The 13,724-nt window shown below is 31.5% G+C and overlaps 1 protein-coding gene and 1 pseudogene across 2 annotated transcripts; both read right to left on the bottom strand.

Moving 5' to 3' along the window:
- Positions 1–3,966: 3,966 nt before the first annotated feature.
- LOC132803298 (phloretin 4'-O-glucosyltransferase-like) lies at positions 3,967–5,987 on the bottom strand (annotated as a pseudogene).
- A 1,052-nt stretch (positions 5,988–7,039) lies between these two features.
- On the bottom strand, positions 7,040–11,817 carry LOC125424111 (uncharacterized). Of its 2 annotated transcripts, none has more exons than XM_060815958.1 (4): positions 11,134–11,817; positions 8,000–8,516; positions 7,677–7,908; positions 7,040–7,589 (listed from the first exon to the last, which is right to left on the bottom strand). In XM_060815958.1, exons 2-4 carry the CDS (start codon positions 8,489–8,491, stop codon positions 7,117–7,119), a joined length of 1,197 nt encoding a protein of 398 aa, XP_060671941.1. In that variant the 5' UTR covers positions 8,492–8,516; positions 11,134–11,817; the 3' UTR covers positions 7,040–7,116. The 2 variants fall into 2 exon arrangements, with proteins under 2 accessions (XP_060671941.1, XP_060671942.1); XM_060815959.1 differs by having other exon boundaries at positions 7,677–7,752; positions 11,134–11,816.
- Positions 11,818–13,724: the final 1,907 nt, after the last annotated feature.

A 13,724-nucleotide genomic window follows, 5' to 3' on the forward strand; every position in this document is an offset into this window, starting at 1 on the left:
ACGGTTTAGGTCGGTTTGGATCTCGGCCCAAATTTTTTTATTTATGCTATTTTGAGATAAAAATTGTACACATTGGGTTCAAAATTGTATAAAGTTTTTTTAGGCCTTTTTAATTATCAATCTTCAATCATATTCATACATTATATTTTGAATTAAGCATCTTTTTCAAGCTATTATCTAAATTAAATAATATCTAAATTAAATAATTTTAATATACATTCAACTAGCAAAAATACCAAATAAACTAACTATTAACTATAATGCAACATGAAACCATACAACTACATTTTAATATACATTCAACTAGCAAAAATACCAAATAAACTAACTATTAACTATAATGCAACATGAAACCATACAACTACAATACAAGTAAGATAATACAAAATAAAACCATATAACTATAATATAAGTTTACAACTACAACCTAATTATACAAATACATCATACACCAACAAATAAATTCTATAACAAATTTACAACCATTATTAATTATAAAATAGAATACAATCCATATTTGAAATCTTAAATTTTAAAATGAACTTATAATTAAATAAACTAACAATCCATAAAAATAAAAATTATTTTAAAAAGTCTTCTTCCACACTCTTCAATCCCATTCTCACAATAAATAAAATAATAGTTTTATTTTATAATTATATACTATATTTATATATAAAAGTAAAATAAAATGTTAGTTTAATTGATGATCGGTTTGGTGCGGGTTGGGTTGGATAAATTTCATCCAACCTACAACCCGAACCGACTATTTCGGTTTTTTTTTTTATATATTTAACCGAACCAAACCGATTAATAAATTAAAACCAATCCAAACCAAATCAAATATGTCGGTTTGGTCGGTTTGATCGATCCGGTTCGGTTTTTGCCCACCCCTACTTCTCACAGCAAAACACACAATTCCACTACAATTAAATGCCACGTCAGCAAGACCATTCCCAGCCAGGACTGCACGACATCGTTTAACTACAAACTTGATTCTAAAAATAAATAAGACAGTGCCGTGACACTTCTCCACTTGAACAATCAAAATCAAAATAAGCCTACGGTCACTAAAAATTAGCCTAAAAGCCTTGCAACTCAAAACAACCCTTGACCAAGCTTGAAACGATGAAGAAGCTGTCGTACTGCATCATCACATGTTATGCGGCAATACTTAAATATAGTTGATAAAGTCATATAATTTAGAATGTAAATTGTAAAAATTTCAAATAAAAAATAATCAAAAATAAAAGAATAAAAAGGGATCGTTATTTTTTTAAAAGCTAACAAAAATTTGAAAAAATTACAAATATAATTTTTTGAAAAAAATATTGAAATAAAAATCTTTACATATAATAAATACTCTAAAAAAATTTTAAAAAAAATAATAGAAAAATTGCATAGATTATTTTGAAAATGCAAATATAATTTTTCAAAAGATAAATATAATAACTTGTGCATATTTAAGAGATTAAGAAAAATCATAAAAACCAATAAAAAGAATGGTGATTAAGTATTTCTAAAATATAAAAGAAAACTTTGAAAATTTATTTTTATAAAATTTCTAAAATATAAGTGTAAATAATATATATAATCAATAAAAAAAACATATTTTATAAAAAGAAATTTTCATGTTTTCTTTTATATTTTAGAAATACTTAATCACTTTCTTTTATAAGTCTTTTTTTTTTTTTAATCTCTATATTATGCATAAAGTATTATTTTTATTTTTTGAAAAGTTATTGGTAAACTTTATGAATCTCAAGGCTGATTTTGGATAAGATAATCTTTCAGAACCTCTTAACTTAATCAAATCGATTAGTCTTGGCATTTATTCATGGAAAAGCTTCGTAATTCACCAATTAAGGAAATGCAGTTTTTTTTTTTTTCATACAATTTTTTTTGGGCTAGTACTTGGTCAATAATTGAGTTTTTTTTTTAATTTTTTTTAATTTTTAAACTGGTCAATGATTGAGTTAGATAATGCATAAACGAGCAAAGCTAAATTGCTAAATGCAATACGATTTTTTTCCCAATTTTTATACTATAATATGAGAATTTTATTGTCTTACATATATTGTTTTTTTTCCCTCTTTATTTTCATTTTTTAAGGGTTTATTGTGTTTTAATTTTTTTAATATATTTTTATCGTTTTACAATTTAATTATCAACTTTTAAAAATCACAATTTAAATTATCAATTTACATTTTACAATTTGTTGCTTATTTAATAATATTTAATTTTTAATTAATAGTATTTAAAAGCAAATTTAAACATTGATTATATGATTAATATTAAACAATGAAATGGTGCAATTTATTAGTTGGAGTTTTTCGGTGAGTAATAATAAATGTATATAAACAATGAAAATAATTGAAACGGTAAAAAAAATCATAAGTGTTTTAATAATCAATACTTCTAATTACATACTTTCAACATATATCAATTGCAATTTTTTTCAGAAATATTTATTACATACGCCAATATGAATAAGTTTGAACATTCGTAAATATATTAGTTATATCATCAAAACACTACAAATATAATACGATTTTCCATAATAGCTCTATTACAATGATCAATAGCTCCATTACAATGATCAATTGTAAGATCAGCATAATGATCAGAATTATATGGGCCATCAAAGTATTGATTAACAAATTGATCATCATAATGATATAGATCATCATAATGATATAGATCATTATAATGATATATATCATTACACCATTGATCCATAATGGTACCATCATAGTGATATAGTTGATCCATAAGAATGGGATGACCATAGTTGTATGGATCAATATTAGGATGATATGGATCATAATGGCATTCCATAATAGGATCATCAATATTATAACGATCATCATAATGGTAACCGCCCTTCTTCAACGACATACCGAGCTCAAAAGAAACGTATGCATCAATGGACGCATACTCAACCTGTTCATGGGACAGCTTCTTCGCATCCCACTCACTCAAAGTAACATGAATTGGCTTTTGCATGCACTTGCCGATCAACTCCATGGCCAATTTCTTCAACCCTTTTCGTTTATAGTCACTAACTCCATACTTTTCTGCCGCTGCATGGGCTAAATCCACAGTATTTCCCACTCTCAGACGCCAATCTTGAAGTAGTTTATCCGCATCTTCTTTAACTCCAACCCCAACAAATGTAAACTCTGGATTAGCAAGAAACTCGCTCAGGGATTTAGGAATGGAGCTGGCGTGTAAAAGCTGGAATATCAAACACCTATGGCCGACACTTATTTGGATAATGGCAACTGGGTTTCGCTTTCCCGGTTTAAAAAATGGATGCCATTCAATATCCAAACCAAGAATGAGATTTGACATCCGTTGGCGATGGATGGCATAGATTCTTGATATCCATTTATTAACTTCTTCAGCTGAAGAAGTTACAGTGGTCAAAATTTTCGTACCACAGAAATCTATGCTATGAAATTCCATCAATTTTAAGTTTGTGAAAGTTTTGGGACTATTACTAATGATGAAGACGATGGAGAAATAACAGAGGTCGTAAGAAAGAATGCTTGGACAAGGGAAAATCAAGGAAATCGGAGAAACTTTGTTTTAGTTTGTGTTTCAGTTCCGCCTTGTAGACATATATATGGGTCTTAGAATTTTAGTACCACTAGTAATAGAATTTCACTAGCACTGGTACTCCCAATTAACAGGGTATACATGTCCTACACCAACTCTAAATGCGAATACAAACAAACTTCTAAGAAAACAAATTAATGGCTAGCCAACACCAAAAACTAGAAAGAAAATTTTAATAATGATGTTTGCGTTTCGGTCATACTTGACGTCCAAGTCTGCTCCAGATAGTAATGAACAACAATATTAGATTTTTAATCCATTACCAAAAAAATAATAATAATAATAATAATAATACTTTCAATCACCTAATTTTTTCTATTTTCTACTTCTAACAAAAAATAATAATAATAATAATATAATTAATCGTGATCGATATTGACAGAAAAAAGATATACAAATTTTTTTTTTAACGTACATCACAAATTTTAAACCCTCAATAAAAAAAAAAAATGAGCATTACTCACGGATTTTTTAACCTGCTTAAACCTACATGACCAAAAAAATTAATATTAAACCTCCTGTATCCTAGCCACACATAGAGGAGGTACAACCAAACCACTCCACCAATATGAAAACGCAGCCTCTCTTTCACTTCTTTCCACTTTTCTTAAAGATTAAATATTGGTTTCAAATCTGAAACTACAATTGTTTTTCATGATCAACAAAAGCCACTCCTAGCTAATTAATCTAAAAAATGACCTTTCTCCTGATCTATCTCATCCAAAAACGCCTTGAAATTCTTATCAAAAGTTCCACCAGCCTTCAAAGCATCTCTATCCAAATCCTTCCATTTCTTGGCATTCCTTCCAATTTCATCATCTCCCATTACCAATTCCAAGCACCTCTTAATCCCATCTCTATCAACAATCCCTTCCTTATTTGCCTTCACTCTCAGCCCTGTCTTCCAAACATCCTCGATAAGCTTAGCATTGGTTCCTTGGTCTAACCACCTCGGAAAAGCCACCATTGGAACCCCACAAACCAAGCTCTGCAATGTGGAATTCCACCCACAATGGGTCACAAAACAACCCAATGAAGTGTTTGACAAAACGTTCAGCTGAGAACACCATGAAACTATCCTCCCAAGCTTCTCCAATTCCTCTCTGCAACTTAGCTCATCTTCTTCTTTCTTTCCTTCTTCGCGTTGCCTTTCTGTAATAACCCACAAGAAAGGACGGCCATAATCCAATAATCCACCTGCAATTTCCTCTATTTGTGGCTTTGGCAACACGTAGAAGCTCCCAAACGACACATAAATGACTGACCTCTCCGGTTTCAAGCTCATCCATTCTATATAATTATCGTTTGAGTCAATTTGGTAAAGATCACCTCTAAAAGAAGTCTTGGATTGATCTTCATGATCTTTTACACCCGAGAAACTGGACTGAATCAACGGTCCGATCCCGAATAGTTTAACCTGATTATCACCGATTGATACAAAAGCTTCAGGCTCTAAAGCACCAAAGCTGTTCACAAGCACTCTTGGAGTTTTGGTTTCTTGGAGTTTCAGACTTTGTATCATCCATGAGAGAGGGAAGGTCACGACCAGTGAGCTTCAATGGAAGTCCAGGTAATTCTAAGGAATATGAAGGATCGTTGATGTTGTTCTTGATTTCATCTTCATAGCCATGGAAGAAATAGTAGTAGATGCAGAACAAGGTAGCCGGTTCGACCCAAAGCAACGCCGATGGAACGTGGAGTTCACGGGCTGTCTCTGCAATCCACTGGACGCATAAGGAGTAGAATACACAAGTGACGGGACGGCCATGTTTGGCACTGGAGTTTATGAGATCGGAGACAGCTTGTTTACTGCCACGGCGGAGCTCGGACAGGTAACGGTGCAGGTCATCACCGGGCTTGAAACCGTCGTCGAAGCTGTCGGAATAGAGGAAGAAAGATAGGCCGTCCGGGGTGGAAGTGGAAGTTTTGTTCTTCATGATGCGCCTATGGACTGAGATGGGGATGACAAAGACGACCTCCGCACCGGTTCCGATGAGGCGCTTCGAGAACTGTAGGCTGGGGTTTATATGACCTTGTGCTGGAAATGGAACGATGATGTACCGCCGTTGTTTCATTGCTGTAATGGTGGCGAGTGGTGGCGCGTGAGTTGGTGTTTGCCGGTTGACGGGTTTTTATATGGAAGTCTGAAGTGAAGTGTTAGGAGTCTATCGGAGTCTATCGGTCATAGTCATATAGCAATGGGAAATTATTGCGGCAGAGAGGTGGGGCCCACACATAGGAGTTGTCACAAAAGAAGTGGAGCCCACACTTGTAAACTTCACTTTTTCCTTCTGTTATTTTTGTGAGAGAGAAAACACCTGAACTTTTTTTAATTATTACAAATAATTCATGGAATTACATGTCATATTTAAAAAAAAAAAAAATACACGTATATACAAGCTGGATATGAAGTACAAAAATAATAATCTTTTTAAAGAAAAATTATTATTTTCATATGTCAAAAAAAAAAAATAAAGAATAATAAAAACAATTTAATATTTTATCAAATGGGACAGTATAATAACTATCATTAGAAATTCTATGATGAGAACTGTCCGCATGCATGAGAACCGCAGTATTAGTGATGGTTTTTTATAGTATTAACGACGATTTTTTAGAAAATCGTCATCAATATTATGAAAAATCGTCACCAATACTATAGTCCGTATGAGAACCGTCCGTACTATAGACGGATTGTAACTATCATTATTCATATGACGTTTGAGGTGACGAATTAAGAGGACAAGTTGAATTATTGGAGGCACTGTCTTGTCCTACATATTCCAGTGGCAGATTTCCGGCCGTATGAAACATTTACATTGTATGTTTAAGGGACACTAAATTACCATTCTACAAAAATATTAACACATTATTTTACCTTTGCTTTTACATTTTCATTTGATGCATAAAACTACCATAAAGTTGAAAAAGTTAATTATTTAGGAAGATGAAAACCAACAAAACCTTTGGGCCTGTTTGGCCATGTTTTCTGTTTTCTGTTTTTGAAACATTGTTTTTAGAAATGAAAACAGAAAACTGTTTTCTCTTGTTTTATGAAAACAAAGAGCGTTTGGTCATTGATTTTTGAAAACAGTTTTCAATACCAAAAAACAGAAAATATGTTTGGTTACATGTTTTTAAACAGTTTTTTATTTTTATTTTTATTTATTTATTTTTTTTGGGTTACATACAAGGTTTTTATTTATTTTTCTTTCATACAAAGAACCTTATATATAATATATGTAGCTATAATATATTTATATATATTTACATAATATTAATTCATTTCCATATTAATGAATTATATACATATATAATATAAAATATATATTGAAATCTAATAAAAAATTTTTTTCCATTGAATTTTTTTGTCTATTATTATATAATAAAACGTAGTTGATAGTATATAATAAAATAATTGTTGCTAATAGGAAATTAAATTTTATAAGTCTAATATAAAATCTCCAACTATAAATATCCATTAAATTACTAATTTTACATATGAATAACATAGTCATGCCACATTACTTGTGAAAGCTGATTGCGATAAGCTGCCATAGCTGTTGCTGCTTCGTCTGACAAATCTATACTATTGTTTGATCCACTTGTACTAGCTTCTTCATCTTCAATCTCTTGTTCTTCTTCTTCCCATTGTGTAAACATAACATCATTTTGTGCCGACTTTCGAATGAAATTATGTAGTGTACAACAAGCTATAACTATCAAAGGTTGTCTACTTTGCTTGTAAGGTGGCATCATTTTCAAAATTCGAAACCGCGCTTTCAACACACCAAAGCAACGTTCAATAACATTTCTAAGTGAAGAATGTCTATAATTAAACAATTCTTTTGGTCCTCTTGGTTGGCGACCTCTACCATGATATTCTTGCAAATGATATCTTTCACCTCGAAATGGAGGAAGAAAACCCATGGTACATGGAAATCCAGAATCAACAACATAATATTCACCTAAAAAGATACAAAAAATGAAATCATGTATGGAAATTTTGGTTATTAAAAAACATCAAATAAGACAATCAAATTTTTTATGTTTACCTTCTTTAGGTAATGGAAATTTATTCTCAGATCTTGTAATTGCATCAAGAAAAACTCTTGAATCATTTGCAGTGCCCTCCCAACCAGCATAAACGAAAGTAAACATCATGTTGAAATTGCATGCACATAAAACATTTTGAGTCACTATAGCTTTTCTACCTCTATAGCTAACTTGCTTTTCAGCAGGAACATGTGCGCTTATGTGTGTGCCATCAATTGCACCAATACATTTCTAAAACACCAAAATATTATAGTATTAGTTTTAAAAAAGTAACTAAGAATAACAAAATTCATAAATTATATTTACAAAAGCAAGTATTTACCTCAAACCATGGAAAATATTTTGGATTGTTGACGATATGTGAAGGCAATGGAGAGTTTGTATGACATATCAATTCTTTTCCAAGTCTACATATTGCTCTTAGTGTCAAAGTGAAATGTCTATCCACAGTTTCAAGGGAATGTTGAAAACGATCCGCTATAAGTCTCATTCCCACATTGTGACCAATTATTATAAGAAACATAGCAAGTGCTTCTTCAACTCTAACTTCTTTAGTATCTTTCAAATATTCATGTTGCTTCAAACAAGTACAAAGAGAAAGAAAAATATTTTTGTCCATTCGAAACAACTCATAGCATGTTTTTTCACTCCCATTCAACAATTCTGTTATAAAATTTTGACCACTCAACATTGAAGTTCTTTGAGGTATTTTTTCTAGAAAACGTTTAGTGTACTCACATACATCAAGAAACATCATAAAGTCTTGAAACTCTTCATCTGAACTAGAAGAAGAGGAACTATTTATATCATCCATAGATGAGTTTTACCTATTGTCCTTCCTGCATACAATATTAAAATATAAATATATATTAAGACGAAATAATTAAAAGATCTCAAATTCTAAAACAATTTAACCATCCAATAATCAAGCACACCATTAACCAAGTGTAGGCAAACATAGCATTCATTTGAACATATCATCTAAACATATAAAGTATAAAAATCCAAACATATAAAACATACAAAAATCTAAAAAAATCCAAACATATTATTCCACAAACATTAAACCGACAAAATTAAATCCTAATATATCAAATCCCACTACAGATATAATTATGATATATGATAATCTAGCTAAAGACTATCTAACCAAGCCTTCTTCCTAGGCGAAGACATATGGATAAATATCTCTCTCCAATCTGCCTCTCTCAACTTTTCTACTGCTTTAAGATAAGTAGCATTGTCAACTCCATCTATTGCTTCAAGAAGGCTCACACATGTAGCAATGGAACAATCTTTTGCATTACCAATACTATTATCATCCACACTATAGAAACTTTTATATTTTTCTGCCTTAGCTTTAGCAACTTCTGTCTTTGCCTTTGCTGTCTCAGTCCATGCTTGGATTGCATCACTCATTTGTTGTGACCTAGTTTCCTTTTTACTTCTACGTTCTGAGCTAGATGATGCAGTGCGTTTCCTCACATTGCTTGTTAATTTATCGAGAGTAGAAAAGGGATCATCACGACTAATGTTAACATGTGCACACATGTAGCAATGGAACAATCTTTTGCATTACCAATACTATTATCATCCACACTATAGAAACTTTTATATTTTTCTGCCTTAGCTTTAGCAACTTCTGTCTTTGCCTTTGCTGTCTCAGTCCATGCTTGGATTGCATCACTCATTTGTTGTGACCTAGTTTCCTTTTTACTTCTACGTTCTGAGCTAGATGATGCAGTGCGTTTCCTCACATTGCTTGTTAATTTATCGAGAGTAGAAAAGGGATCATCACGACTAATGTTAACATGTGCACTCCCAACCAAATCCAGTTTGTTGCAACAGCTCACTAAACTCACGATGCTTACTTCGAAGCCTATTGAATTTCTGCTTAATTTGCTTCATGTTGTAGTTTCTTTTAGACTTATTATTCAAAGCTTCAAGCATATTAGTCCATTCCTTTGAACTGAACTGCCCATCTTTCATACCACCTTTGTTTATTAAATCTACCATAACATCTATATAAATCTTTTCATTGGTAGCACTCCATAGAGTTGAATCATCACCACCATCATTTTCCATAGTTGACATCGCACAAATATACTACAGAAAAAACAAACAGCAGAATTGAAGCAATCATCATCAACATTTCTAGGAATTTAAAAGTTTCAACGAAGGGAATCATCATAGAAAGTGAGAGAGACAAATTCCATGCTGACACAAAGATAAAACAATCAATGAAAAGGCAAGAAAAATAATCAACGTGAATAATATATATATATATATATATTTCATCCAAATAATAATATATATATATATATATATCTAAAGAAACCCACCAAAAGAAATTTCCACCTACATATATATTTATATACATGTAATTTCCACCTCTATATATATATATATATATATACATGTAGAACTTGGACAAAATCCATAAAAGCACACGGTTCCATATGCTTTGTTTTCTTTTTTTTTTTATATATATATAAACATGTGAAAAGGTATCCACATGTCTTTTGTTTAGCCACACAAACTTTTTCTTGGCTCCATGTATATATATATATATATATATACATACACATGTCAAAACATCCCATCCTTTATCTTTTTTTCTTTTGTTTGTATATGTATGTATGTGTACACGGTTTCATATAAACATAAAAGGTGTCCACATGTCTCTCTATTAGGCCACATTTGCACTTATAACAAATCTGTAAAAAAATTAAAGAGAATAATCCATAATTATCCCCATGAAAAGGAAAATTCAATGCGTGTGTAGGTAGGTAGGACCATAAAGATAATGATTTGTCTATTCCAAGTAGCCAAACAAACAACAATCCGAATAACTTTTGTCTATTCCCTACTGGCTTTCTCTTTGGCGCTGGAACCTCAGCTAATCAGCTTTCTCATATATATCATTTTAAATATATGCATTTTTTTAAAAATAAAATCTCATGATAAGAGCTGGACTATATATATATATATATATAAATACATACATGCAAGAAGCCATAGAAGTAATTAATGATGTTTATGTTAAAGATATTATTCCATGGAAGGTGGAAGGAGCAGCAAACGAAGATGGGAGGACTCCCAGCATTTGGGATAGTTCTTTTGCTCCTAGTGGTAAGTCATTTCTTCTTTATGAGCAGAGCAGCCTGCCAGTTTATATATAAATTGATTGTAAAGAAAATTAATTTGTTAAAAGAAACTATTAAGATTTAATTATCAACTGGTCCTGTATTTTGGTTCACTACTTTAACTAAGTGGAAGAGTGTTGCAGACCCAAAGCTTTAGGCGTCCTTGTCTCACAGCAAAAAAAGAAAATACCCACACACTTCTGTATAGCTTTTTACCCAGATCACCAAAAAAGCAAAGGCATAGAAAAGGGAAATTCAATATGGCAAAAAAAATTCAGTCAGGACTTATTGAAGGACTAATTAACCCTACCAATTTTTGTTGGGTTGTGGCCGTCCTTTCTTGTGGGTGATAACAGAGAAACAAAACCCAGAAGAGAAGAAAGAAGAAAATGGAGGATTGAGTTGCAAAGAGGAATTGGAGAACCTTGGGAAGATAGTTCCATGGTGTTCTCAGGTGGAGGTTTTATCAAATCCTTCATTGGGTTGCTTTGTGACTCATTGTGGATGGAATTCGACATTGGAGAGCTTGGTTTGTGGGGTTCCACTGGTGGCATTTCCTCAGTGGACAGACCAGGGAACCAACGCAAAGTTGATAGAGGATTCATGGAAAAATGGTTTGAGAGTTAGGACAAATAAGGAAGGGATTGTTGAAAGTCATGAGATTAGAAAGTGCTTGGAATTGGTAATGGGAGATGAAGAAATAAGAATGAATACTAAGAAATGGAAGGATTTGAGTATTTAAGCTGCCATGGAAGGTGGGTCTTCTGATAAGAATCTCAAGGCATTTTTGGAAGATATAAGTCAGGACAAAACTACTTCGTAATTAATATATTATCCTTTCTGCATTTCATTTTTCTGTTCTCGTTACTTGTCATCGGTAATAAAAAATTTCTTTTGATTAAATCAGTTACTTCCTTTTCACTTTTAGTTTATTTTTTTTTTTTAATATTTTTTTAGCAAGGTAGCATCATATCACTGGTAAGATGTAAAAAAGAGATGGAAAAACTTTGACTGTCTCTTTTTTTTTTTTTTTTTTTCCTTTTTAAAAAAAAAAAAAACAAAAAAAACCCTAAGAATGTTATATAATTGTATTAAATTTGCCATCTACAAGTTTACACATAAACATTGCAATTGGTCTCTAGCTACTTCATCATCACCGGACAAGTGGCGGCTATAGCTACCTGTAAAACGGACCTATTGCATTTGGTATTATTTAGTTCGAAAAGTTTTGCACTTTTGACTATCTGTTTTTACTAGTAGTTTGACTGATTGTTTGTGATTTCTATCATTGATTTGATATAAAGTACCCCCATTTGGATATATATCATCGATAGATAGCCCCATTGGTGGTATATATTTTCCATCCTATCTCTTTCACTATAAAAAAAAAAAATAATAACGATAAACATTATCAAATAAATACTTGAGATTTACCAATTAAAAAAAAAAAAAAAGAATGACTGCTTACCAAACTTTTTTTTTTTTTTTTTTTTTGGGATCAATATTGCTTACAAAACTTGCATGTGAGGTGTAATTACAATTTTTCTAACTAAGAAAAAAAAACGTGGATTCTGTCATGCACTGCCAAATATGGTAATGCGAAATTTATATATTGTTTTAAATCAAAACCCTTAAAACCTATTATCCTTAATTTCTTGTGGTTGAAGTACTGCATTTCAAAAATATGGTGTTTATAACCAATTGTCATCATCTTAAAAATATAATTATAAGAAAAAAGCAATTGCGATTGATATCTGTAATGTGGTCCAATAAATTATTATGCACGTCACAATTTTTATTTATTTATTTTAGAGCTCTATAAATACGGGACAATTAAATGATATACAGTACCTGTACTGTTCTGCATTTACTGTATCGCCCTTTCTATCCCTTTTACTTTAAATAAAATAAAATAAATATTTTATTATTATTAATATTATTTCTGGTATAGAACAGTTCAGCTCCATTAAGATGCATGTCATATATACACCATAATGTGTGTGCTTAACATCGGGCAATATGTTGCTTGACTTTATCATGGAAAAATTATGAAACAGTTAAGCCAAAAAACAAAAAGAGTATATATATATATATATATATATATTTGTGAAAATCTGATGAAAGCTTTGTTAAAATTAACCAAATCCAAAGAAAACTATTATTGGTATCAATATTATTGGTGGTTACTACCATTAGCCTAGCTCATATACAAACATAACAATTTAATAGAGCATCTTCAATGGTTCTATCCATTAAAGCTTATATGGTAAGAGATTTGGAAGATGTTGAAACTTGAATAGCATAATATCTATTAATAAATAATATCTATTTAAATTTTTTCTTCAATAGATCATATACGATGGAAAATCCTCAAATGGTGCAATGAGGACCTCCATGCTAGGGATAACATGGAAAAGGCCATACTAGGAAAGCCTTCTGTACAAGGGGTACAAAGAGAATATGATATTGCCCCCAAATGGTGTAATGGAGACTTCCACGCTCCCATGCTAAGGGTAAAATGGAGGAGGCCATGCCAGAAAAGCACTTCTCCATGCAAGGGGCATATGAAGGATGATGCTGCCCTCCATGCAAGGGGTACATGGAGGATGATGCGCGATGAGCCACAGAGTTCTTAATTTAAGGGGATGTCAACCAAGGAAAAAAAATAAAAAATAAAAAATAAAACTTTTAGGATGGAACCAAACCCAACAACAAATAAATAAGATTGCATATGAAACTTTGTTTTGGTGTATATTGCGTACGAAACTTTCATTTTGACTTATAATCCTGATTAAGCTAAAAAGTTGGATTCTCCCATGCACTGCCAAACATGGTGATGTCAAACTTATATATTGAGTTGAAATGACAGAAATTAATATGAATTTGTCTATACTCCAATGT

The sequence above is a fragment of the Ziziphus jujuba genome, chromosome 3, assembly GCF_031755915.1.
Source record: "Ziziphus jujuba cultivar Dongzao chromosome 3, ASM3175591v1".
NCBI classification, from domain to species: domain Eukaryota; kingdom Viridiplantae; phylum Streptophyta; class Magnoliopsida; order Rosales; family Rhamnaceae; genus Ziziphus; species Ziziphus jujuba.

Coding starts and splice junctions, on each gene's coding strand:
- LOC125424111 (XM_060815958.1), bottom strand. CDS start 8,491: ATGGATGATATAAATAGTTCCTCTTCTTCTAGTTCAGATGAAGAGTTT. Junction 7,909..7,999: donor AATATTTTCCATGGTTTGAG/GTAAATACTTGC, acceptor TTGGTGTTTTAG/AAATGTATTGGTGCAATTGA. Junction 7,590..7,676: donor ATTTCCATTACCTAAAGAAG/GTAAACATAAAA, acceptor GTATCTTTTTAG/GTGAATATTATGTTGTTGAT.